Below are 27,469 nucleotides of genomic sequence, written 5' to 3'. Positions count from 1 at the left end.
CATTCTCCCTTGTTCCCATTCCCAGACAGGAGGTTATGCTTAAGGGAAAAGGTAGAAGTTTGGCCTAGGTCTAGGTTTTTGCTTGTGTGTACAGGGGACATCTGGAGAGGGACACGGAGAGACTGGTAGAGCTTACGGAGGGAAAGATGAAGAGAAAGAACTCAGAGGAAAGAGCCGAGGTGTTTTAATGAGATTTGGAGAAAAGTTTGTTGGGTGAAGTACAAATGACTCTTCCCTGTATCTTCCCACCAAATAATGTCAGAAAATGTACATTCTCTGCATATGCTTTTGGACTTGAATTGATACTGGGGTGGGAGTAGGGGTTAAAAAAAAAAAGGACATGCTAAAATTTACCTTGAGGCAAGAGCAGAGTTCATCAGCTTGCATAATGAAGAGAAATACAGAATAAAAACAGAAATCCCTATCCCATGCATCAGTAGGATTTGGGAAATGTTCTCTGTAAAGGGACAGATAGTAAATATTATTTAGGTTTTGCCTCCACATAGGATGTCGGTTGTCTTTGGAGCATATTCTGTGAAACAGCTGAAAGAAGAAATCAAGAATTGAGGTGGTTCTGAGAAAGGAAGGGCTACTTCTTCTTATTTCATATTATAATATAAATTACCATCATTATAATATGATAAAGATCATCATTTGCTCTGTTACCTGCCACAGTGAGAATGCTTATTTTAGGCATTTTGCTCAGGTCCTCGGGGGCTGCTCCAGTAGCATGAGTAACACACAGTAATGCTGGTGGGGAAATTAGTGTGTGGCCCAAAAGGAAGCAGCTACTTCCCCTCGGTGGAGAGGAAGGGCCACATGCACCGAACAGATGAGCGCTCTGTGTCTGGCATTCCCACCACCTTACTAATGCCTCGTCCACATTTCTACTCCTCACTTAGGTCAAGGAAGTTGATCCGCTGAGTAATGGCTCAGTCATGATTTTTAACACCTCTGCTTCACCACATCTGTATCGAATTGAGCAGCTGCAAGCGCTGGCTAATTACAGCATTGGTGTGTCCTGCACGAATGAAATTGGCTGGTCTGCAATGAGCCCTTGGATTCTGGCCAGCACGACTGAAGGAGGTAATTCCTGGAGTTCAGGATAAATATTGCCCCTAATGGCATGTGATTAAACAAATCTTTCCTGGTGACCTGATTTAGAGTTTAAACTTTGCTTTGTTTGATCTTTGTCTCTGGAGGAGAATTTTACTGAGGTAGCCATTGAAAATGGGGAAGAAGACATTTCCTTCTATTTAGTGACAAAACTCACACTTACTGTGAACAGATAACATGTTCTTTTACATGAGAAGATAATAGCAACACACTCTATGGCATATGTTATTTTAAATTAAAATATAATAATATAAAAATTATTGGGCGCCTGGGTGGCTCAGTTGGTTGAGCGACTGCCTTTGGCTCAGGTCATGATCCTGGAGTCCCAGGATCGAGTCCCGCATCGGGCTCCCTGCTCGGCAGGGAGTCTGCTTCTCCCTCTGACCCTCCCCCCTCTTGTGCTCTCTTTCATTCTCTCTCTCAAATAAATAAATAAAATCTTTAAAAAAAAAAATTATTAATCGTAGCAACAAATTCAAGAAATAATGAATGTGAAGATGGTTAACGTTTACCAAACACCACGTGCCCGGCACCACATTAGGTACTTTGCATGGATTTTTTTTTTGCATGGATTATTTTATTAGATCCTCAGAGAAGCCCTATGAAGTATTTTCTCTCTATGCTCTCTTGCTCATAGCAAATTTTATTTATATCTTTAAACTGTAAAGAATTTTCCATTGTGCTATTTTTGATTTCTGAGATTTTTGTTTTCTTCTGTGAATATTGTATTTATGTTAAATTCAAGTCCACAGTTTCTGTTCTTTCCCAACTTAGAGTTCTAGATTGCTAGAACAGTCTTTCCTGCCCTTAACTCTGGCCTCATCTAGTCAGTGCTGTAGTCTTAATACAGATGGGGGGGGGGGCAGGGGCAGATAGGTCGGGATCAGAAATCTTTAGGGCATAAGCCTTGCACAAAATGACACTCTAGTGCCCAAACTGTAAAATATCTTTTTCTCTCAAATGATAAAGAAAAGCCTTTGAGAACGGTTTTTATATGCTGTGTTTCATTTTCATTCAGTTCAAAAACACTTTTTCTCACTTCTTCTTTGACTCATTAGTTAATTAGCTATATAACTTAGTTTCCAAATATTTTGGGGTTTTCCAGAAATCTTTGTATTCCTGATTTTTGATTTCACTCTGTTGGTGCCCAAGAACATAATCTGTATCACTTGAATACTTTTAAATATATTGAGACTCTTTTTATGGCCCAGAACACGTCTTTCCTGATAAATGTATGGTATGCACTTGGAGAGAATGTGTATTCTGCTCTTACTATATGGAGTTTTCTATAAATACCAACTTGGTTGAGTTGGTTGATAGTGTTTTTCAAATTATATTCTTACTGCTTTTCTGCCTACTTCTATCAGTTATTTAGAGAGAGACATTGAAATCTGCAGTTACAATTTTGGGTTTATCCATTTCTTTTTGATGCTATAGCTGGTTTTGTCTTAAACATTCTGAAGGTCTGTTATTTTATGCATAAATGTTTAATATTACTGTGCTCTCCTAATAATTGGCCACCTTCTCATTATGAGATTGCTTCCTTTATCTTTGGTAGTATTATTTTCTGTGCGATCTACTTTGATATTAATGTAGCCATTTTAGCTTTCTTTTGAATATGTGATACATCTTTGATTCCTCCTTCTTTTTAACTTATTTATATCCTTCTATTTAATGGGCAGTGATCTAAGTGTTTTGTTTTGGACACCCCTAAGTGTCAGTATTGGTTTTCTTTCCTCACCCTCCTCACTCACTTTCTCTAGCAAAGAAGTCACCTGTTTCCCCACCTTTGGAAGGTAAACATGGCCGCCGATGCTCCTGGAGCCAGATGAGGGAGGAGGAGTGAGGCAGAGTCCTCCTCATTCATTGTACAAACTTCCGCTTATTTCCCCAGTTGTCTGTCTGGCCTCTCATTGTGCCTTCATCCTGCCAGTGCCCCAAGTCCAAAGGCTTTTCAATTCGGAGACTAAAACAGCATCCTGTCTCCAGGGGGATTTGGAAGGCGTACCTAGCAGGTGTGTGGGAATAGGTTAAAGGGATCTTGAAGACTAGCTACTTCCCGGTCAAACTTTCAATCTTCCAGTTTCAGTACCTGGGCCCACAGCTTCTGAGCCTCTCCGCGTCCTTTGGAGAGAACAGGTTTGCTGAATTAATTATACCTTCCGCATCTCCTTTTCAGCTTTTGAGTATATGTTGACATTTCCTTTCCACTGTTGACTCTGCTGTACCTTATGAGTTTATACTGTTTTAAATTCCTTCCTGTCGTCATAGAAGGGTTTCAGGAGGAGCAGACATAAAGACATGTTGAGTTGGCCATGTTTATCCATAAATTCTACAACCAATTTGAAACCGTATGGCTCAGTTCATAACACAGCTTTAGCTGTGTGACATTTCCTAAGCAGAAATGAGGGTTAGAGTACACTTTTGTTTTCTTTTTAGGCATATCAGAAATATATAACTTAATCTCCTCTAAATACAACTGTAGGCAATGGTTTGGTATGTATTATTGCAATTGTTTTTATTCTTTCTATATGTATATATAAAACATTTTTTATTTCTAAAATGGATTGTTATTACATACCTTTTTGCAATTTGATTTTTCCCTCCATAAGATATTTTTTCATATCAGTACACATGATCTACCTAATTCTTTTCAGTGGCTGGGTAGTAAGTATTCCATCGGAAAATGTATCAAAATTCATTACATCATAATTATTGACTGAGCATTACATTTATTCCTTTTTATCATTATTATGCTTCAGTAAATGTAATACTACCTAAGGAGAATTTTTTAGATTAAATTCCTAGAAATAAAATACTTGGTCAAAGAGCATATTATTTTCAGTTTTATTTTTAAGATTTATTTATTTGAGAGAGAGAGAGGGAGAGAGTGCAAGCAGGGGGATAGGCAGAGGGAGAGGGAGAGGGAGAGAATCACAAGCAGACTCTGCGCTGAGCACGGAGCCTGACGTGGGGCTTGATCTCACGACCCTGACATCATGACCTAAGCGGAAACCAAGAGTCAGACACTTAACCAACTGAGCCCCCATATTATTTTCAATTTTAATAGACATAGTCAAGTTTCTTGCTCCCAAAAAGTAATCTAGTAATGACCTTGACCTGTTTCCCAAATTATTCTGTACATATATAATACATACATACATTTTTTTCAAAGTGCTATAACTTTTATCCTTGTACCCTTCTGAGAGATAACAGACATTTTGACATAAGTGAGTATGTGACTTAAGCAGAGCTTACTATAAACCAGAGAGCGAAAACCAGAGTTAAATTTTACATTTTGACATCCAGGCATTACCATTGATCCTCTGATCTTCAGTAATGAGATGTCTTACATATAATATGCATATATACATTTTTTTTTAAAGATTTTATTTATTTTTTAGAGAGCGAGCGAGAGAGAAACAGCATGAGAGGGGAGAGGGTCAGAGGGAGAAGCAGGCTCCCCGCTGAGCCAGGAGCCCGATGTGGGACTCAATCCCAGGACTCCGGGACCATGACTTGAGCCGAAGGCAGACGCTTAACCATCTGAGCCACCCAGGCGCCCTGCATATATACATTTTTAAAATCTTTTGACTGATTAGCTCAGCTCAGACCATCAGTAACCTGCCTTTGGACTTTAAAGTGGTGGCTCCCTTCTAAGCTCTGCAGTGTTCCCTGCCGTGTACATCTCACATGACACAGACTTGATCTCCAGTCAGTCTGGTTGACCTTCCACCCCACAGGTTACTATTGGAGAACGCTGTTCAAGTTGTGTCTGCTTTGTTTCCCCAGGTGGAGTCTGTGAGCACCACCCACCTGCTTCCCTGCCTTTCCTTGTCTTTGTGATTTTAGTTTGGAAAGTGCTTACTTTTTAAAAGCTCATGTCATATTTCAGGGGTGCCTAGTGGTGCAGTTGGTTAAGCAGCTGACTGTTGGTTTCAGCTCAGGTCATGATTTCAGGGTCCTGGGATCCAGCCTCTAGTTGGGCTCCACGCTCAGCACCGAGTCTGCTTTAGGATTGTCTCTCTCCCTCTGCCCTTCTCCCCACTTGCTCTCATGTGCTCTCTCTCTTTCTAAAATAAATAAATAAATAAATCTTTGAAAAATAATAAAAACTCATGTAGCATTTCAATGCTCCTTAATTGGAAAGAGGGTGAAAATCTGCTATTAATCCCAGTCTCATTTGAATGCTTTCCATAGAACATTCGAAAACCAAACATTCAGAAACTGAGAAGAGAAAGTACCTCTGTGTACTTTTCTCTGTGGTTCTTCATCTTTCTTTCTTCTTTCTTTTGCAGCCCCCTCAGTAGCACCCTCGAACGTCAGTGTGTTTCTGAATGAATCTAGTCATAAGGTGGACGTCAGATGGATCAAGCCTCCAATTAAGCGGCAGGCTGGGGAACTGCTGGGCTACCGGATATCTCACGTGTGGCAGAGTGCAGACACTTCCGTAAGTCTGACCTCTGAAGAAGTTCGCTTGTCTCCTTGGGTTTGCTCATTTAATACTGTTGTAGAAGCTTTCGTTTTGTTGTGAGAAGACCAGGAATTTTTGATTGAGGCATCTGTCACTGAATAGTTACAAAATCCAGGGAATCCTTGGGGCTTTTCTCACTCACTCACTCACTCGTCCGTTCATTTATGTATTCAGTAAATATGTGTAGGACCCATCTCTGTTATCACCTGATTCGTGCCTTCTGGGAACTTGGGCTCTTGTAGGAAGATAATTGAGAACTACTGCGATAACCAAAGCAGAAGGTCAAGAAGCTGTATGGATTAGCAGTCCAGCCATTCCTAGCCTCTTGGAAATTCCAGAGGATGCTTTTCTGAAGAAGATTGTCAGGGAAGAACTCCAGCCTCATAGAGAATGGCAAGGGGTAACCAGACTCCAGAGGACAGGGTTAAGTCAGCAACAGGTTGTCTTTATGCAGTTCCACAGAAGTAGGGACGATGCCTGCATGTGGGTGGGTAGGCAGCTCCCAGACTGGTCTCCTTCCCACTTGGGAAAGGAAGAGAATTGAGGTGACATTGACTTCTTTGTGACACAGAGCATCCTTGGAAAGGCAGGCGCACTGACTCCATCATCAGGACCATCTCTTTACCACCGTCATGCAAAGCCGACTTCTGCCTGATCACCCTGGCCCTGGGGATAGATCAGATTTTAGCATCCTCGTAGCATGTGTGTGGGGCATCTCATGAAAGTAATATAGTACAGCTGCTTGGCGGGAGAGTGGGAGAGAGTCAACAGCTGCCCCCACGGATGACGTCCAGGCTTTGTTTCAGTCATTTGCAACCTCACGTCATCCAGCTTTTACCGAAACTGCTCTTTTCCCAAAGGACAGTTGGGATTTATTCTTCTTTTCCTGACTCAGTTTACCTATCAGATTCTTAGAAGCAGTAGGTGATGGAATAGAGAAAAAGAAGAGGGCTTGAAGTCCATGACTTTTTGTGCCTCAGAGTGGTAACAGGATGTTGTTTGTACGAGTCAAACCCCTGCTCAGGAGTGTTGCAGCTACGAGAGAAGCCTCTCGTTTCTTGGTCTTTGGTCCTAAGGCTTCTGTGCAGGGTGCTTATTTGATTAACCGGATTTCCACACTGGCTGAATCGGGAATTAAATGCCTCTCTCAGAGACAAGCCCCTTTCACAATGCTAAATTGTGAACAGTCCCTGAACAGTCCCTGAAGGTCCAATCATTGTATTTTGGTTCAGTAGGATTTTATTTTTCTCTGGTTGGCAGAAGATGGTAATTATCAGCAGACACTTGAGAGGGCTAAAAAAAACCCAGTTTTGTTTAAAGAGCTGCAGGTCATCCTTTTGACTTCTCCTTCTGGCGTGGGTGAAAGCTGCTTGTTTGGAGGGGACCTCTGGAGCTGAGGCGTGCTGAAGGGCGAGAGTGAGGAAAGCCTCGTGGATGACGCAGCAGAGAGCCTGACGCCCTAAATGCCACCCACGCCCCGCTGCGCTGCGCATGCTTGTTGCCCTTTGTTCAGAAGGACCCCCCATGCGGCAAGAACAATACTGCCACAGTCAGGGCTGTGACCTTTCCAGCCCTTAACTCCTTAGAGATGCTGGATCATCCCAGTGAGAACATCATTTGCATTGTACTCATGCAATACTTGGTGCATCATGACGGTCTTGTGACAACAAAAGACTCAGTGGCTCCCTTTCCTTAGGATAACGTTCTCTGAGGCAGCTTAGCTTCGAGCTCATGGGCCGCCACTGGAGGCAAAGAGAAACACTGAAGAAAAGCCAACCCCGGGAGGATCCTAAAACCCCTGCCCCGAAGTGAAGTTTGAAATCAGCTCTGTCTCCTGCACTCCCTTCATTTTAGGAGGGCAAGAGGTAGACGCAACTTCATCTCTCAAAACTGTCCTTTCATTTCCATTTTTAGAAAACTCTCACTAAAGGTATATCTTCTTTATGCCAGGCAAGGGAATTGGATATTTTTGGAGATATTCCCAGGGGTTACTCTAACAAGGGTGGGTTTTTTGTGTGCAATTTCAGAACTTTCTTAGAAGTGATCTTTGGGTGGGTTATTGTTTATACCTTTGTTATCCCCACCTGTTATGTCACTTTCAGACTAAGAAACTCCTGATATTTACCGTACACACATTTACTATATCTTGATGAAGATATCGACCTCTTTTGGTTCCATTTTTCTTTACATCCCTTGCATTCCAAATCCAAGCTCAAAATCCAAAAGTCAGGAGCAAGTGCTGACGCCCATGGTGGGCCTTTATTCTTAATTACAGTTATGAATTACATTCTTGCAGAGTTGGGAGATATTAAAGTCTTTGGATAACTAGAAACAAATACAGGGCGCCTGGGTGGCTCAGTCGTTAAGCGTCTGCCTTCAGCTCGGGTCATGATCCCAGGGTCCTGGGATCGAGCCCCACATCGGGCTCCCTGCTCCGCAGGAAGCCTGCTTCTCCCTCTCCCACTCCCCCTGCTGTGTTCCCTCTCTCGCTGTGTTTCTCTCTGTCAAATAAATAAATGAAATCTTAAAAAAAAAAACAAAAACAAAACTAGAAACAAATACCACTGCAGTAGCTCTGACCGACTCTAGTGCCTCACAGGAAAAAAAAGAAACATGTCTCCAAAGATATGCTATTACTTTCCGCAACAGACACGGCCCACATGTTTTCTGTGTAGATAAAGTTGTGATTAGATGTCATATTATAAATCTGATTATTACCTAAAAAGGCTCTTAGATTTTAAGTCCTCATGGTAGAGATGAAAGCTCACGGAATGAGGACCGTGCAGTTTGCCCACGGCGTGTGCCCCGGGACCCGACCACCTCATGCCAGGGAAATGGCCACCCCTTGTGCACTCTGCACCCTGACAGTGAAAGAGATAATCCCCACAGGGGTGGCTCCTACCCGTGTCTGATTTTAAATGGATTTCTTTGTCAGATTTCAAAATCGAACTTAAAATAAATACTTGGGGATAGGGATATGGTCACATGTATTTGGCATCAATAGACTATGGATAAATTACATCCATTTTTTAAAAACAGGGATCATTTTGGGGGCATCTGGGTGACTTAGTCTGTTAAACGTCTGACTCTTGATTTCCTCTCAGGTCATGATCTCAGGGTCGTGAGATCGAGCCCTGTGTCGGCCTTCGTGCTGAGTGTAGAGCCTGTTTGAGGTTCTCTCTCTCCCTCTGCTCCTCCCCTCCCCAGTCATGCTCGAGCACCCATGCATGCGCTCTCTCTCTCTCTCTCTCAAAAAAAAATTAGATAAATAAAAACAGGGATCATTTTTAAACTATCATTTAAGGATATTCTTAGAGAAAATTGTTACACCGCTACTAAAATATTTATCATATATCTTTCTAATCACTACTTCAGCATTTAGTATAGGTCCACACCTAAAATGGGACAATTCTTTATGCATTTCCAAAACATATTACCTGTAAGCAGGGTCTGGCATCATTCCCGTACTTTGAGATTCAGAATGATGACAGCAGCAGCCACGATGATCACCACTGTTAATGCACTGAAGGAACAGGAGGTGGAAATTTCTAAGTTCCTTCTCTGGGTTTTCATAGTGAGTGATAGGCCCGAAGCAAATAGATATTATCAACTACTGTGATGTTTATTTCCAAAAGGATAATTTTGATTTAGGATTTCTCTTCTTCTAGGGATTTAATCCTTTCACAGTTACGCATGTCCTCTACTTTTGAGATAATTCTCACAAATGATGTATTATATTTGAGTCCCAGCAGATGGAAAAGCATGAAGCTGGAAGTGGGCCCAATGGCCCTCGTCAGGATGACACCTTCTGCACTTTCAGGAGCCATTAGGTAGTAAACTGTGAGGTAGACATGTTATTTCTCAGCTGCCAGCCGGACTCACTGCAGGGCTCCGTGACTGTGTGGGTTTGGACCATGGAGTTGCTCTACTTGAGGATCCCCCCCCATTAGAGAATGCCAACAAACTCATAATCAAAACTGGGTTTACCATAAATAAAATGTTCTATTTCTAAAAAAAAGATATTGCCTGATTATACAAAAAAATTGTTACTTATTATTTTGTTCACTTAATTAATAAAAAAAAAAATCAGTGACAAATCTCCTTGGCACGCAGTCCAGGGGAATAGAAAAGCAAAAAATTTTAAAGCCCTATTTTCCCCTTTCATCCCTTGTCTGAAGTTATTTCTGAGTCCTGATGGACACTGCTTGTTTGGATTTAGAAAGTCTCTGGGTGGCTGACCCAGGTAGCCCCCTTGGTCACGAATGTTGGGACAGCCCTCTTCCCTAAGGGCTGAGCTGGCCCCACCCCGCACCAGTTAGAAGTGATCAGCCTGAGACAGGGTGATCAGGGAATAAAGCTGCCACCCAAACCAGGCCCCTGCTCCCTATGATCCGTGATATCTGTGCCCCACCCATGTGGTGTGACATTTCTCTCTTTCTCTCTGTGAAATCAGATCTCCAAAATGCAGAGATTAAAGACAGGTTCCTGGGGCCTGCTTTCGGCCTTCACCAGCCCTCCAGTTCCCATTTGAAAAGCCAGCCCCCAACATAAAATTAGTTTCTTATGCCAGAGGACAGCATCGTCAAGGTTTGGAAACAAAGAGGAAATGTTATATAAGCACTCAGGTCTGGTTGGGTTTTGTTTTGTTTTGTTTCTTTAAATCATTTTCCCCTATGTTTTCATGGCGCGTGTTGCATGGCAGTGGTTATAAAACCAAATAAGTAAAAGTGAAACCAGATTTTCGAAATTTGAGAAAATTGTGCATGTATCACACTGGGAGGGAAAAAAAAAACAGTGTCCGTGCCCTCCTCAATGTAGATTTTAGCCAGAACTCTTATAATTGCAAGGAATAGGAGCCCATTCATGCTGGCTCAAGGGAAGTTGGCAGGCGGTCAAGGTCAAGGTACAGTGTGGCTCTTGGGCGTTAGGCTGTGGCAGTTCTGAGGGCGGGGGGCTCAAGGAGCCAGCCTTGCTCTTGCCATCCGGCTGCCTCTGCAACATGCTTCTCTCATCCAGAGGCTTCTTTGCTGACCATTCTAAGTGCCATGCCCTCATAGCCTTAGTTGGCCCAGGCCCCGAGGCCTGAGGTTGCTGCCGGCCCATTCTGTGTCCCTGCCCACCTTTTGGTTCTGTTAGCTGTGGCCTGAGTGAGGAAGGGATGTGGTGGAAACACAGCCGCTGCTCCCTGGGATGTGGGTGGGACGACTTCCCTCAGAGGAACTGTGGGCAAGCAGGCGACGTGCCCCTGGCGCCTAAGGATTTCATTCCCCTTCCTTCCTTTTCTGTCCCCAGAAAGAGCTGTCTGAAGAAGTTGGCCAGAATGGCAGCCGCGCTCAGATTTCTGTTCAAGTCCACAACGCCACGTGCACAGTGAGGATTGCCGCCATCACCAAGGGGGGAGTCGGGCCTTTCAGTGACCCAGTGAAAATGTTCATCCCTGCACACGGTGAGAGCCGGGTTCCTTATCGGCTGATAGAATGTGTCAGCCCCAGCAATGCACGGATGGCCAGACTGACCCGTGGGATGGGCATCTGGTTTAAGAATGAAACACAACTCGATCCCAGGACCGTGGGATCATGACCTGAGCCGAAGGCAGTCGCTCAACCAACTGAGCCACCCAGGCGCCCCCAAACTACTCTTGATAAGCTTTTTACAAAGAAATGCAGTCTTTTAATTCTCAGTATTTCTAGTGTTTTAAATTACAGTAGACCAGATAAATATGAGTTTTGCCATTTTTCTTTCAATTCCTTATACGTTCATAACGGACGTGAAGAGAGTCACCCGTTAATTATTACGATCACTGTGCATGGTCTCAGCCTGCACCATCAGAGTGAGGACTGCCTGCATATGTAGACCACAGAATATAAAAGGACTAAGTTCTAGAGCTTTTGACTCCCTTCTTTCCCTTTTACAAGCCAGTGTTTCTTATGTATTTTGGATCCCAGAGAAATGTTTTCAACGGATTCTATTGGTTTTTTACTAGGTTGGGTAGATTTTGCCCCCTCATCAACCCCAGCACCTGGCAACACAGATCCTGTGCTCATCATCCTTGGTTGCTTTTGTGGATTTGTTTTGATTGGGTTGGTTTTATATATTTCTCTGATCATCAGAAAAAGAATCCAGGAGACAAAGTTTGGGTAAGTCTCCCCAGTTTAAAATGTTTTGCTCAATGGTCCCATGTGCTTGTTCTGCCAACGGGTAATGCCTTCCTGCTGGCTCAGCTCCTCACACTGTACTCAGCTGGGGGTCCTGTCTTGTGTACATCCTGGGGGCAGGCAGCTTCCTTGCTTAGGCCAGTGCAACAGAGACAACCAGCAGTGGAAGCCGGCCTTGAAAGGGGCTCATTTACAGAGAAGAGCATCAATAGGCCTTCACTACTCAAACTTGGTTGCTGTAAAATGAGGGGTTTTGTTAGAAGTCTTAAAAATAATCCTAATTATTTTTAAAAAACAAATGAAATGTATGTATAGATAAAAATACCAGAAGGAAATTCACCACAAAGCATTAGCAATTCTGGGTGGTGTTAGTTGGGATGATTCTGTGTTTTCTTTTTTTTTTTTTTTGCTGTATTTTATACATTTTCTGCAATGATCAGTGATTTTTCCAATAGAGAAAAACTTTATATTTTCACATTCCAGTGTAAAAGAGGCACTTGTTCTGATTTTCTATGCATCTGACTTTTAGAACAGTAGTTAAGTATCAACAAAGATGTGCGGGTGTGTTAAATCAACCTATGAAAAGAAGGCTATATGTGCAAATTTGTTTCTGACTCAGTTTTCTACTCTAGTGCCTCTGTAGTGAGTTTGGATTTCCATGAAATCGAGTTTATCACTCATGGGGCGGAGGAGGTATTCTGTAAGAGGCAGGTTGTTAACAGCCTGGAATGGGACAGAGTGAGGGAAGGTGAGTGACTGTTTTGGAGGGAGCTGAGCAACCTTTGTTTGTTTCTGCATCTTAGGAATGCTAGTAGAACATTCCATTCAAAAACTTTCCATTGGCATGGAGAGGGGGCTTGAGAGTGGAGACTCAACTGCCCTTTATTTGTGTCCTTCCTAGTCCTGAGGGTCGGGTACCTTCAGTACTTACTAATTCCATCCTTATAATTTTTATATCTTAGTATGTAAATTCTAAGAATGACTATTTAAAATTTTTTTAAGGTTTTATTTATTTATTTGAGAGAGAGCACAGTTGGGGTGGGAGGGGCAGAGGGAGAGGGAGAAGCAGACTCCCCGCTGAGTATGGCTTGATCCCAGGACCCTGAGGTCATGACCTGCGCTGAAGGTAGACACTTAACTGACTGAGCTACTCAGGCACCCCTAAAAATGGCTATTTTAAAGAAATGACAAAATCTGATCTAAATCCTGAACATATAGTTGACTGAAATGCATCCCAGAATCTAGGTGTGGTTTGTAGTCTCATTGTGAAACAGGTGCAGAGAACCTCTGCAGAAGTTGTTAAGAGTAGCTCAATAATATGTATTAAAGGCCTTCTAGGTGATAACCTGGGATACAAGAGTGAACAAAAGCAGGCACTGATCCTGCCCTCATAGGTGCTCACAGTTGATGGAGAATCAAGCAGTAATCACACAAGTAAATATAAAATGGCAACTGTGTTAAATCCTATATAAAGGGATATGTAAAAGTGTATAACGGGTGAATTTGACTGCATTAAGAAAGTCAGGAAAGGCCTCCCTGCAGAGGTGATCCCTGAACTAAAATCTGAAGAAAGAGCAGGAGTTAATTAGGTGAAAGACAAAAGGAAGAATATTACAACCAGAAAGAGCAGTACATGCAAAGGCCCTGTGGTGACAGGGAGCCTGGCATACAGAGAGGAAGGCACTGGCCTAGAAGACATGATGCTTGGGTTCTAACATTAATTCTGTCACTTAAATGGGACACGGTTATTTTTCTCCCTTTCCTTACTGTTCTCTCTGGGAGTAAGTCAACATGCACAGCCCACACTTAACCAGGGTGAGGAGTTACACTTCCTCCACCTCATTTATGTATTCAGTGATAAGCATATCAGTATGGACTCATGGATATTCATTTTATACTTTGGATTATAATCCAATACTACTTTATCTTATTGCTCAGACTGTTATGGCTTTGACCACTGGGAGCTTCTCAGCTGTTCTGTGTTCTTGAGGGTACTTGGACAGAGTTGCTTTGATTTTGCCAAGCAGGCCTGAAATAGAGCTAAGGAAAGAAACGTATTTCTCCCAGTGGGAAATGTCTTTGTCATAAAAGAGGCGTTTGAACGGGCAGCGGCTTGGTGACATCCTTGTGGAGTCAGCGCTTGTCCTGGCTGCCCTTTTTTTATAGTATGAGATGTCTTTATTTTTATTCACCCAGGAATGCCTTCACAGAGGAGGATTCGGAATTAGTCGTCAATTATATAGCAAAGAAGTCCTTCTGTCGGCGAGCCATCGAACTCACCTGTAAGTTAACGTCCATTTCCCTTTTCTGGCAAAAGTTAAAGTAGTTGAAAGCAAAGAGAGAACAATGAATTAATCAATAGATTTCTAACAAAAGCCAAAGGAGTCGAAGAATGGATATTTTCAAAAACCAGAAACCAGCAAGTAGCTAGTCAGACGTTGCCATGTGCTCTGCTGTTGGCTGGTTTACTGGAACTCTCGAGTGAGCCCTGAGGTGAAGTGGCCGGGGTTAAAGACTCCTAACACCACAAACAGGAACTCACCACAGTGATAGGAGAAGATGTGGTTAGAGGTCAGGGATCTAAAGAAGACAGCAAAGCAATTGTGACATAAATCTCTGAGCTTATTTCCCGCTTTTCTGTGGCAACCAACTCAGAGAACAATTTTCCAATGTACTTCTTAACAATTATGGTTTGAGTTTTGCTGAATCGAAATGGAGCCTTCTAGTTTGAAGAGTGAGAATAAACGGACAGCTGTGTTCTTGAATAATTAATAAACAGTGTAGAAAGTATGTGCAAATATTATCAAGTTCAAGCTTCTGGATGCTTGCCAAAAACAAAAACAACAACAAAACAAATATAAGTATGATAGAAAATAGGCCACTATGAAACAAAAACTGGTTCGAGGTAGAATGTTTTTTATTTTTATTTTTTTACTTTTCTTAACTATGGCACAAACTGAATCATTTGCCAAAGAGTTATTGAATTGGTTAATTCCTCTTATTGATAACACTTATTGTCAGTGCTGCATATTGATACCTTATCATAGAAGATCTTATTCTCCACTTTCCCGCAAGTACTCAATTTAGCACTTTTTATGTCATTATAATGAGGATGGTAGCTTGTTCTCTCCGTGTTTCCTGCGGTTACTGGCCCTCCTTCCCTAGGACAGGGGAGGTAAGCCGATGGCTCTTTTGTATACTATAGTTAGGGATAAAAGAGCAAATACCACACTCGAAAGTACCTACTATCTTCCTTCCTCCTTTAAATCAAGGGCAACCCCCCGCCCCCCCCCAACACACAAATCTGATTGCTGGTCGCTACTACTGCGTGGTGGGAAGAGAAATGTGGTTCTGATTTTTATAATCCTTCAGAATTAATCTTGCCCCGAAGAATTCATTTTCCTCATTTTAATCATAGTAGAATTAAGGGTGATATTTTATTATAGACTTTTTGTGGGGGAGAGCCATGGGTACAAAATGGAGAAAATGTTTAACTCTTTGATAGGGCTATATATATCATTTTAATTCTATTCAAATGAAAGAGAGCACACTGACAACTCTTAATCCATACTCTATCCCTCCTTTATAGTGCGTAGCTTGGGAGTCAGCGAGGAACTGCAAAATAAACTAGAAGATGTTGTGATTGACAGGAATCTATTAATTCTTGGAAAAGTCCTGGGTGAAGGTGAGCAATTTATTTCTTTTTAAATGTGAGGTAAGAAGGTAAGCCGTTCACAGTATTTTTTATATGTGTATTTATTATGTAAAGTACCATTTTGTGACTTTAAGTTACAATACAAGCAGTTCTATTTTACAATTTGGTTCTTGAAACTCCAATTTGGCATATGAAAAGCACCTCTACAGTGCCTTGCACAGACAGTAGGCCCTTGAAAAATATTAATTCCCTTCCTTCATTGAAAAGCACGCAATCCAGGGACGCCTGGGTGGCTCAGTCGTTAAGCATCTGCCTTCGGCTCAGATCATGATCCCAGGGTCCTGGGATTGGGCCCCACATTGGGCTCCCTGCTCAGTGGGAAGCCTGCTTCTCCCTCTCCCACTCCCCCTGCTTGTGTTCCCTCTCTCGCTGTGTCTCTCTCTGTTAAATAAATAAAATCTTAAAAAAAAAAAAAAAAGAAAAGCACGCAATCCATTGGTCAGTTTCCTATACCTCTAAGTCTTAGGTTTACTGTTTTGGGCACTTTCCTAATTAGTTAAATAGGAACAAAAGTGAAAATACATATTTAATTTGTCAAACTGATACTAGGATGAATGATAATGATATTAAGAATTTCTACTTTAGGGGCACCTGGGTGGCTCAGTTGGTTAAGCGACTGCCTTCGGCTCAGGTCATGATCCTGGAGTCCCGGGATCGAGTCCCGCATCAGGCTCCCTGCTCAGCAGGGAGTCTGCTTCTCCCTCTTCCCTAACCCCCTCTCATGTGCTCTCTCTCTCTCTTTCTCTCTCTCAAATAAATAAAATCTTTAAAAAAAAAAAAAAAAAAAAGAATTTCTACTTTATAGGGGCGCCTGGGTGGCTCAGTCGTTAAGCGTCTGCCTTCAGCTCAGGTCATGATCCCAGGGTCCTGGGATCAAGCCCCGCATCGGGCTCCCTGCTCGGCGGGAAGCCTGCTTCTCCCTCTCCCACTCCCCCTGCTTGTGTTCCCTCTCTCGCTATGTCTCTTGTCTGTCAAATAAATAAATAAAATCGTTTTAAAAAAAAAGAATTTCTACTTTATAAATGTCAATAACATTTGCCGTGTTGTTCTGTAAGTGTCTTGGATCAGTTATAATGCTTAATAAAATGATGGGCTGAGCCGAGCATGAGCCAAGCAAGCTTGTGACAAGCAGGAGGCTACTGCGTGACCTGTGTCCCTGGTGTACGAGCATGGTGGCCCCAGCAGGCCCTGCCCGCCTGCCACATACTGGTCACTCTCTGGCCACATAAAAACAGCAGCTGGGGAACTATAGCCTTTCTGTGGTCAGGGGAGATTCTGCACAATGTTGTCTTATATAGATGTTGTCTTACTTCACAGGAGAGTTTGGGTCTGTGATGGAAGGAAACCTTAAGCAGCAAGATGGGACCTCTCAGAAAGTGGCCGTGAAGACCATGAAGTGTGAGTTATCACTGATGAAACACCTTCCAGCCGGGGTGGGCAGTTGGGTCAGTAACCTGGTGCTCTGTAGGGCCAGTGAGGGGGTTCATGTGTCATGCTCTCAGTCACTGATGGGTCAGAAGGCCATTCAGAACACTGTGTGGTCACAGAGGGAAAGTGACCGTTAGGAGCTCTGTATATTCTTTACACTCGAGGAAGTTATGTTTCTTATTTATACCACACCTCCCTCTCTGTCTCGTTCTCTCTCTCTCTCTCCCCCCCTTCCCCCCTCACTCTCACCTAGTAAAGTGAATGACTCCAAAATAAATCATGAATTTCTGAGACAAGGCTGATCTGGTAGCAGCCTCTGACCCCAAGGGTTGGCCTGGCTGATCTGGCCAGCTCGGTGGGATCACTTCCTCACTTGAGGATGGTTCCATAGTCCTCAGGAAGCTGTGGGCTGCCTGGAAGGTACATTTCCCAGAGAGAGGAGAGATGTTTATGAAGATATTATGAAGAACAGTGATCCCAAGCTGGAACCTCCAAGCAAGCTGGGAATAGAGCCTGCAGCCGGGTCAGAAAGGGCCTTATAAGTCGTCACAAAGAATCTGCTTTTATCCCACGAGTAGGAGAACACCAGTAAGAGTCTTAAGCAAATGAGGAACAAAAGCAGATCACATTCTAGAAAGTTCACTTTGGTGGCAGTGTAGAGGAGAATGAATTACAGCATCGACAAAAGTAAAGACAGATGCTATTTGGGGCACTCCAGAATCTGTGCAGATGTCTATCTCGATAAGGAAACTAGGCTCAGAGACGGGGTGACTTGTCGAAGTCAGACAGCTTAAAAGGGAGAAGGTTGTGCTGGACTTTTTCATCACCACACATTGGCCAGGCTGCAGTGGCAGAACATGATCGCACATTCAGCACTCTTCCTGCCCTTTGCATTATTTTATTTGAACCTGGTCCATGTGAAGGCTCTTTCCATTGTCCCCATTTACCAGTGGAAGGTTTGGGGGGGACCTTGTAAAAGGGGCTAGGCCTGGAATCTGTTTCTTCTCTGGCCTTGGCCATGCTCTTCTTTGAATTAGAATCACTTGCCTAAGAATTGTATCTATGCTAATTATCAAAGATTGAAAGAACAGTCTCTGGCCTCTGCATCCCAGGGTCATCCACGTTTGCCTAGGATGTTGGTCCCTTGGGGCGGGTGGGGTGGAGTTTGCGGGCACACCCTACCCTTTCTGTTCCACCCACCTAGCTGTCTTAACAAAGATAATAGGTGAGGGCAAAGGTAGCAGACATTTTGCAGGTCTATATGATTTTTTTTTTACTTTTCTTAAATTTGCTTTAATAAGAAGATTAATATATACAAAGCCCATAGAATGTCCAGACGCTATGCTATATGCATGCACATGTGATTTCAGTCAATACTTAGTGTTAAAGCAAATTCCCTAAGGCATGCCTGGCTTTAGGTTTGTTTTTCTTTGTTTTTCCTCGCTTCTTTGTTTCTAAAATACACATAACCTAAAATGTACCATCTAACCATTTTTAAGAGCATAGTTCAGTGGCATTGAGTTCATTCACACTGTTGTGCAAACCATCACCACCATCCACCTCCAGGACTTTTTTCATCTTGCAAAACTGAAACTCCATATGCATTAAACAACTTCCCATCTCCTCTGCCCCCGCTTGCCCCTGGCTACCACCGTCCCCCTTTCAGTCTCTATGAAATTGGCTTCTCTAATTACCTCGTAAAAGTGGAATCACACAGTGCTTATCCTCTTGTGACTGGCTTGCTTCCCCTAACATAGTATAGAATTTTAGATGTCTCTCTCAAGTTGGTTTAATCCCAAGATGGTATGGTGTGGAAGTTAGAAAAGTATATCCAGTCCACAAGGCATGATTCAGCAACCAGCCTTGCAAGATAGAGAGAAGCATGTGTTCTTGCTTTTTTTAAGGCAAAAATAATTGCAACAGATCAGTTACATTTGACTTTCAGGGTTTTGTTTTTTTTTTTTTAAGGAATGTACTTTAATTTTTAGAGAAGTTTTAGGTTTCTGGAAAAATTGGGCAGAAAATACAGAGTTCCCATATGCCCCTGTTCCCTATCATTAACGTCTTGTGTCCACGTGGTGCATCTTCTACAACTGATACATCAGTAACCCATGTGATACGTTATTAACTGAAGTCCATAGGTTATATTAGCTTTCACCTTGTATTGAATATTCTGTGGGTTTTGACAAATAGAGTCCTATGTGCACCATTACAGTATCATGTGGAAGTTTCCCTGCCTTACATTCTCCTGTGTGCCATCTATCCATCCCTCCCCACCCACCCATGCCTGACGACCACTCATCTGTTTATTGTTGCTGTAGTTTTGCCTTTTCCTGATCTTGCTTTCAGAGAACAAAATTGCTCTTACCTCCTGAGTAAATTATCGGTGCCTACCATTTTCCATCCTCTCTTTTAGTGGACAACTTTTCTCAGCGAGAGATTGAGGAGTTCCTCAGTGAGGCCGCGTGCATGAAAGACTTCAACCACCCCAACGTCATCCGACTCCTAGGTACCTCAGAGAAATACAGGACGTGGGGGGACAGCGGGGCTTGGCTAATCCACTCCGCACCAAAGGAAAAATCTCTGGGGCAGATAAGTTTATATTTTATATGACCCCACAGTAACTGGTAACATTGAGTTTTTCACCCCAAAGATTTCTTAGAGTTACATTTTCTGAAGCTGATGGTAAAAATGGGCCTGCATTTCCTGGACACCCCAAGGGCCAGGAACATTTAGTGTCCACAGAGTTCTAAGTGACTGTGGGTGAAAACGGGGGCCTGCACGTTACTCCAAGGCAAGACAAAAGCTTATGTTAAACTATGTTATAATTTTTATTGATTTAAGGTTATCCATGAATCAAATACCAGTAGGGTAAAGCTGTCAAAGTAGATACATTCCATAGATCATCTTTGAGAAACAATTTATTAACGTATTTTCAAGTACTGATTTCCTAGGACCATGGGACATGATTTAATAGAATTTGGTTTTGTGGCCCTGTAGCTATCAAGAGGTTACTATGTAAGTGCCACAATTCCAACACAGAAGAGCGACCTAAACATAATTGAATATTCTGCTGACTTCTTTTTTTTCTGTCCTGTGTCTTGATAAGTGCTCAATTCTTTGGGGAACTTTCAAAGTTTTATTACGATCAAAGCTGCAGAGAGATGTGAAAAAATAATGATTGGATGTAAAATCATTTCAAAGAAACCACTGTTACTCCTTTGCAGCTATTGATTTCTGCAGACTCTGAGAACCATCGTGCTTTGCGATGGATGGGCCGTGATATGCAAGAGCTTTGCCAGCCTGCCATCAGGTGACGGGCCCTAGTTCTAGCTTTTCATGATAAATGGTGTTTCCTGTGTATAACTGTTAAAATTTAGAGATGTGAATTTTACCTATTGGCCCTCAAAATTCTTTTAATAGTTTTGAGCATTTGATGGCACTGGGCTTTTTCACCTGATCAGGTACTTAACTATCCCATGAAATTAGTTTGCCCTTGAATTCTATTGCAGTCACTACCCCTCACTTTGGCTCAGTGTAACAAAAACTCCATGGGTGTCTAGATGGCTATACTGTGACAGATTAATTGTGGAGACCTCTCATGCAAAGATTGTTACTAATCTGAAAGAAAAAAATTACCAAGAAGTGGACCCAGCATGTGTTCCATATTCTAATACAGCTTGTGTGTGAGTTATGGGTATTTGTTTTATTTTATTTATTTGTTAATTTTTTAAGGAGCATGGAGCCCAACATGGGCCTTGAACTCATGACCCTGAGATCAAGACCCGAGCTGAGATCAAGAGTCAGACGCTTAACCAACTGAGCCACCCAGGCGCCCCATGTTTATTTTGTTTTTAACTGTTACCTCGAGAGCACATGGTTTCAATTTGGCCAGTGCTTTTTGGCCAAAAGCTCCTGCAGTGCTTTTCTGGTTACTGCTAACAAAGAGCTCTTTGTAACTTTCTCTGGTTTTAATTTCAGGTGTATGTATAGAAATGAGCTCTCAAGGCATCCCAAAGCCCATGGTGATTTTACCCTTCATGAAGTACGGGGATCTGCATACCTACTTACTCTATTCCCGACTAGAGACAGGACCCAAGGTAATTACCCAGTCGTCTTGCCTCTGAACAGTCCCCCAGGCTTCCGTGACAGGGCCTGGGAAACCTCAGCATCTAACTTTGAAAATAAAGGTGGGAGGGAGAGGACATTTGGCCTTTGTTCAGCGCTCACTGTGCACCCTGGGGACAGAAATGTGGTTTCTGTCCTCACAGCAGGCCTGCTCATCGCCTTATTATTCCCATTTTAGTGGGGGGAAGAAGCCAGCTGGGCGCACAATCTCATGGCTCAAGCCTCATTGCAATGGAGGCGGGTGGGCCCCACATGCTGACAGAGTGGCCTCTTTCTTGCGAAGTCTCCTCTTTCCAACTCATTCACTCTGAAATCACTAGAAGCAGGATCCGTTTCACCCAGAGGGAAGTTGCACTGAGCTGTTTTTCTGGACACTGAGCCTGAATATACTCTGTCCACCTTTCCGATTATCAAGAGCGCCTCCATCCTCAGAATGGGAAAGCATGTTGTGAATTGGTGGGTCGGCATGCTTTCCTTCCAACAGTGCCCCTAAGAGGGGTGGTGACCCCACAGGGCAAACGCTGTCTGAATCCCACAGCACAGGGAAGCCCGACAGAAACAGGAGCTTAGACTGAAGCACCACGCCCACCAGCATGCGGCCACAGGTCCCACCCAGGTGACCGACCCGGGCCCCCAAGAAAGGTGACTGACTGTGGGGCTTCATGAAGAAAGTCCTCATCCCAAGAGACAGACAGATCTGCAGGAACAGCCATTTATCAAATTTGGCAAGGCACTTGAAAAACAAAAGCAAAACCTTGAGACCCAATTTAGGGTAAACATTCCAGAACCTTCCTGTCTGTGTCCTGCTGACCCTGTGTGTTATGAATGTGAAAGGTTATTTTTTGCTTTCCTTTTCTTTTTCTTTTACTTGTTTTGTTATTCCCAGAAAGGTGTAAGTGATCTTTCTTTTTTCAGTTCCCCTTGGTTTCATGCTCAGATTTTTGTTCTCTTCCTCATGACTTCTTTAAGTCTTCCACCCACACAGTCACTAACCAGAGTTAGGAAATTGTAGCCACATCTCAGAGCTATTATAAAAATCACTGAGGCTCCTCCCAAGAGTCGAAGGGCCTAATCCAAAGTAGGGGACTCAGCATGGCTGAGTGTTTTTCTTCCCTTTTTCCACCCAAAAGAAGGATGATAATATTATAAGAAGCCTGGAAGAGAAAAAAAAACAAACAAACTACAATTTCCAACATCTTAGCACAATCATTGGCACCTTCGGATATTCACATCCCAACTTTCATTCCATGCCTACGTGTTTCACAGGCTGGTGCTCAGGAGGTATGCACCTCTCCGCATTTCTCAAGCACTTAGTAGAGGCTTTATTTTGCATATAGTGATGTGGTAATAGCACAACAGCAATAGGAAGTCCTTACTAATAGAACCTCAGGTGAGGAAACTGAGGCACAGATCGGGCAATGGTGGAGGCAGGACTGGCCCCCAGGTTGCAGAGCCCCTGCCTTCGGCTCTTCTCTGATGGCCCCATCCCGTGTGCACCCCTCCCCAGCAGGGCAGCCTCCAGACAATTGGCTGTGAATGGCTGCATGCCATCCTCTTGAATGGATTTTGTTTCATATTGATGGGCAATTTCACTCCCATTTAGTTTTCTGGTATGTGGTATGATTTTTCTAATAATTTTTGGAGGGATGGGAATTTCGTGTTGCATAAGAGTGAATTCTATAGTAAAACAGTAAAAATATACAGGCCCATATTCAGGGCTGTTTGATGGCCAACAATCGTCTGTTTTTACTTGGAAGTTCAACATTCCTCTCTCGTATGGGCCCTTTGGAAATAGAGTAGCCTCTTATTGGACTTTTTCCTGAATCATTGTGGAAGAGATAGAGACCATTTATAATCTTTATAAACATCTTTTTAAAATTATCATACAGTGTTATTGACTCTTTTTTCCTTTTTGGTGTACAGTTCTATGAGTGTTAACACATAAATGGAATCATGTACCCATCATCATAGTCAGGATACAGAACAGTTTCATCACCCAAAAATACCTCCTCCGGCGACATCTTTGTAGTCATTCTCTGCCCCCATGGCTAACTCCTGGCAGCCACTGATCTGTTCTCTATTACTATAGTTTTGTCTTTTTGAGAATGTTATGTGAATGGAATCATACAGTTTGTAACTTTTTGGCTTCCTTTACTCAGCAGTATGCCTTTGAGATCCATTTAAGTTGTTGCCTGGATCAATAGTTCATTCCTTGTTTTATTGCTCTGTATCTTCTAGTGCATGGATGTACCAGTTTGCTTATCCATTCACCTGTTGAGGGACACGTGGGTTGTTTCCAGTTTGGGCAAGGATGAATGAAGCTGTTCTTAAAAAATGGCGTACAGGTTTTTGAGTGAACATAACTTCTTATTTCTCTAGGATAAAAACCCAGAAGTGAGATACTAGGTCATATGGAAAGCGTATGTTTAATTTTATAAGAAACTTCTAAACGATTTTCCCGAGGGACTGTACCATTTTACGTTCCCACCAGCAGTGTATGAGAGATTCAGTTGCTCTGCATTCTTGTTAGCACTTGGTATTATCAGTAGTTTTTTGGTTTGGTTTGATTTGGTTATTAGCTGCTCTGATAGGTGGGTAGTGATACCTCATCGTGGCTCTTATTTACATTTCTCTAATGATTAAGGATGTTGAGCATCTTGTCTTGTGTTTATTTGCCATCTTTCTATCCTCTTTGGTGAGGGTCTGTTAAAGTCTTCTGTTTATTTTTTAATTGGGTTGTTGTTTTTCTTACTATTGAGCTTTGAGAGCGCTTTATATATTCTAGATACAGTACCTTTCTTGGATATGCAATTTGCCAAGATTTTTCTCCTAGTTTGTAGCTTGTCTTTGTATTATCTCCTTTTTTTGTCTTCGTATTCTCTTAATGTGAGTAAAAATATTTAACTTTTGCTGAGTGCAATTCATCAGTTTTTTTCTTTCATGGATCATGTTTTTGCTGTCATGTCTAAGAACTGTTTGCCTAAACCCAGATAAAAAAATTTTTTCTCCTATGTTATCTTCTAAAAATTTTGTGATTTTTACTTGTTACATTTAAATCTGTGATCCATTTTTAATTAATTTTTATATAAGGTGTGACATTTAGCTTAAGGTTTGCTTTTATTTTTCATATAGATGACCAGTATCATTTGTGAAAACACTGTCATTAATCTGTTGAATTCTCATTTTTGTCAGAAATGAATTAGCTGTGTAAGTATAGGTCTATTTCTGAGTTCTCCATTCTGTTCTGTTAAACTATGTGCCCATAGCTTCGCATCTTTGTCAGAAATGAATTGGATGTGTAAGTGTGGGTCTATTTCTGAGTTTTCTGTTCCGTTCTGTTAAACTATGTGCCCATTTGCCCCTCCCACATTGTCTTGATTACTTGACTTCATTGGAGCATTTGAGTTGGGTTTTATATTACACGCAAGGGAAGCCATCTGATCTGTTACAGATCCCAACTTATCTTTCCTGCTTTATCACCACATTCTCTCTGCCTCTTTGCCTTTGACACATGAGACAACCTCCTTTTCCTAAAACACATGTGTGCTCTCAGATCACTAGGTCTTTGCCCATTCTGATCGTGGCCATGTATTTCCTCTTAATTGGCCATTTTATTCCTTCCTGTCTTTTAAGGACAGCCACGATGACAGTGTAGAATATTTTTTAAATTTTTCCATGAGAATCCATTTCTCTGCTGAGCTTCTGGAGGAGGTTGCTCTTATCTCTGCTTGATGCATATGTTCTTATAGCCTGCCTCCCTTTGGTGTGTCCACCCCCATGAGAACTGGGGTCCTGTCCTGTCATCTGCCTGTCTGCCCTGCACACCTCCAGACGTACTATTCACATGGAAGACGGAGTGGCACTTGGGGCCCAGCACCCAGGCCCTGCTGGGGGAGCCCATTTGCATAACCGAGACGTCGTCTTGGGCCACACTAGCAGGAGCAGAAGGATCTCAACACAATGAAGCCCAGAGGTAGGACAGCTGCGGTGTTGGTCAGTTCTAATCTCAACAACATCATCCCGTGTCCACAACTGTTCCATCTTTCTGCTTTTTCAGCTGCAGCTGCCCCTCCACACCTCTGATGGTGGCAGCTCCTCCAGGCATGACATCCTCATCCCCCAGCCTCCAGAGACAAAAAGAGAAGTCTGTCTTCTCTCTTTCCCCTTCTGTCTCCCTCTCTTTTCCTGGAACAGGAATTGGTTTTTTTTTCATAACATCTTTACTGAGATATAATTCAAACACCATACAGCTCTGTCATTTGAAGTGTACAACTCAGTGGTGTTTGGTATGCTCAGAGTTTTGCAACCATCACCTAACAAAAAGTCCCATACCCTTTAGCAATCACTTCCCAGTCTCCCCTCCCCGCCTTGTTCCTAGCTCTAAGCAACCTTTCTTTTTTTTTAATTTTATTGTGTTTTATTTAAATTCAATTAATGAACATATAGGGTATTATTAGTTTCAGAGGTAGAGTTTAATGATTCATCAATTGCATATAACACCCAGTGCTCATCACATGTCCTCCTTAACGCCCGTCACCCACTTACCCCATCCTCCCACCCCCCCACCCCCTCCAGCAACCCTCAGTTTAAGCAACCTGCTTTCTGTCTCTCTCTTGTTACCTACTTTGGAAATTTCAGATCAATGGAATGATAGTCTGTGGTCTTTTGTATCTGGCTTCTTTCACTGAGCATGTTTTTGATGTTCATCCATGTTGTAGCTTCTATCGGTACTTCATTACTTTTTGAGACCAAATAATACTCCACTGTATTGATATATTATGTTTCATTTATCTATTGATCTATTAATGGACTTTTGGGTTGTTGCCACTTTTTGGCTTTTATGAATAATTCTAAGAATTTTATACTTGAGCTCTTACATTATCCATTTTGAGTTAATTTTGTATATGATTTCAGGTTGGGGTCCAATTTCATTCTCTTGCATATCCCACTCACTTGTCTAGTTCTTTTCCCCACTGAATGATCTTGGCACTCTGTTCAGGGTCATTTGACAATATATTTATGGGTTTATTTCTAGACTCTCAATTCTGTTTCATTAATCTGTGTGTCTATCCTTATGCTAGTACCACAGTATCTTGATTATAGTTGCTTTCTAGTAAATTTTGAAATTAGTAAATGTGAGGCTTCCAACTTTGGTCTTCTTATTCAAGCTTGTTCTGGATATTCTGAGTTCTTGAATTTTCATATGAATTTTAGGATCAGCTTGTCAATTTCTATAAGGAAGCCAGCTGGGATTCTGATAGGGCTTATGTTAAATCTGTAGATCAGTTTGGGGAATACTGGTATCATAACAATATTAGGTCTTCTGATCCATGAACACAGGGTATCTTTCTATTTATTTAGATCTACTTTAATTTCAATGTTTCATAATTGTCAGAGTATAAGTTTTGCATTTCTCTTGTTAAATTTATTCCTAAGTATTTCATTTTTAATTCTTTTTAGATGAAATTATTTTCTTAATTTTATTTTCAGATTGATCATCACTAAGTGTATAGAAATACAATTAATTTTTGTATCTTAATCTTGTATCCTGTAACCTTGTTGAATTCATTTCTTAGTTCTACCACACAATTATCTTTTAAATTACTTTTGGTCACAATCTGCAAGAATAACATAAATGTTCTTGGGAAAAGTAACACGAATAGTACCTAATATGCACTACACCTTCACAATGTCAGCAGGATTTTTATATTCTTTAGCACCCAAATCCTTTCCTGGAAACTGTCATCCAGAAAATCAAATGCCTTAAATATACAGAATAGAGGCATAAGAATTTCCTGCCTGATTTGTTGACATTTTTTCGTTTACTTGTTTTTAACAACTCCAGTATGTAAGGGTAAAGGATAATTAAAGCATTTTCTTATATAGACCATGTAATTAACATATATCTTAGCTGGGAAATATAAATCATTAAGAATTCAGTGTCTTCGTGAACACCACTTCGGAAAACTCATGTTCCATAGAGAATAAGCCATGACAAATCCAATGCCCTGGAGAGAGCCTGTCATGGATGGACCCATTCATGAGTGCCAGGAACTTGTGGTAAACCCTTTTCTTCAGGGCCCTTGCTGTGCTAAAATGTTTAGTTACAACACAGCCCTTCATCAGTCATCCCCTCGTCTTCAGTTCCAACGGAGCAGTTGCTCTCACCTAGCCGTCTGGTCTGATTTGTACAGCGTAGACTGTTGACGCTTACAGAAAGGCTCTAGCAAAACAAAAATAAAATCCCTGAATACCTCCTTGTGGTCCTTTGGTCCTGTAATAAGGGGCCAAGACTGTCCTAATTTCTGTCTGAAAGAAACGTGTCTTTCCAAGCGTCTCAAAATAAGATGATTGCATATTCGTGCATGACTGGAGTGGGCTGAGTGGGCTTTCTGTCCGTCCCCCGCCCCTCTTTTCCTCTCTTTTCCCGGCACAGGTGCTTGGTCCTGCTGC

The 27,469-nt window shown here is 42.1% G+C and overlaps 1 protein-coding gene across 2 annotated transcripts in view; it reads left to right on the top strand.

Moving 5' to 3' along the window:
* MERTK (MER proto-oncogene, tyrosine kinase) overlaps nt 1-27,469 on the top strand; it is a 105,059-nt gene that overhangs the window by 68,029 nt on the left and 9,561 nt on the right. For both annotated transcript variants that reach the window (XM_006737318.3, XM_081796792.1), the window contains exons 7-15: nt 903-1,086; nt 5,415-5,566; nt 10,883-11,036; nt 11,574-11,727; nt 13,942-14,027; nt 15,335-15,430; nt 16,778-16,858; nt 19,305-19,397; nt 20,870-20,988. In XM_006737318.3, coding sequence (XP_006737381.1) covers nt 903-1,086; nt 5,415-5,566; nt 10,883-11,036; nt 11,574-11,727; nt 13,942-14,027; nt 15,335-15,430; nt 16,778-16,858; nt 19,305-19,397; nt 20,870-20,988 — 1,119 coding nt within the window. The remainder of the gene's footprint in view (nt 1-902; nt 1,087-5,414; nt 5,567-10,882; nt 11,037-11,573; nt 11,728-13,941; nt 14,028-15,334; nt 15,431-16,777; nt 16,859-19,304; nt 19,398-20,869; nt 20,989-27,469) is intronic.

This window comes from Leptonychotes weddellii, chromosome 10, assembly GCF_054177405.1.
Source record: "Leptonychotes weddellii isolate Sample4059 chromosome 10, ASM5417740v2, whole genome shotgun sequence".
Taxonomy (NCBI): domain Eukaryota; kingdom Metazoa; phylum Chordata; class Mammalia; order Carnivora; family Phocidae; genus Leptonychotes; species Leptonychotes weddellii.
The sequence above is the reverse complement of the archived record's forward strand: the minus strand, read 5'-3'. Positions and strand labels throughout refer to the sequence as shown.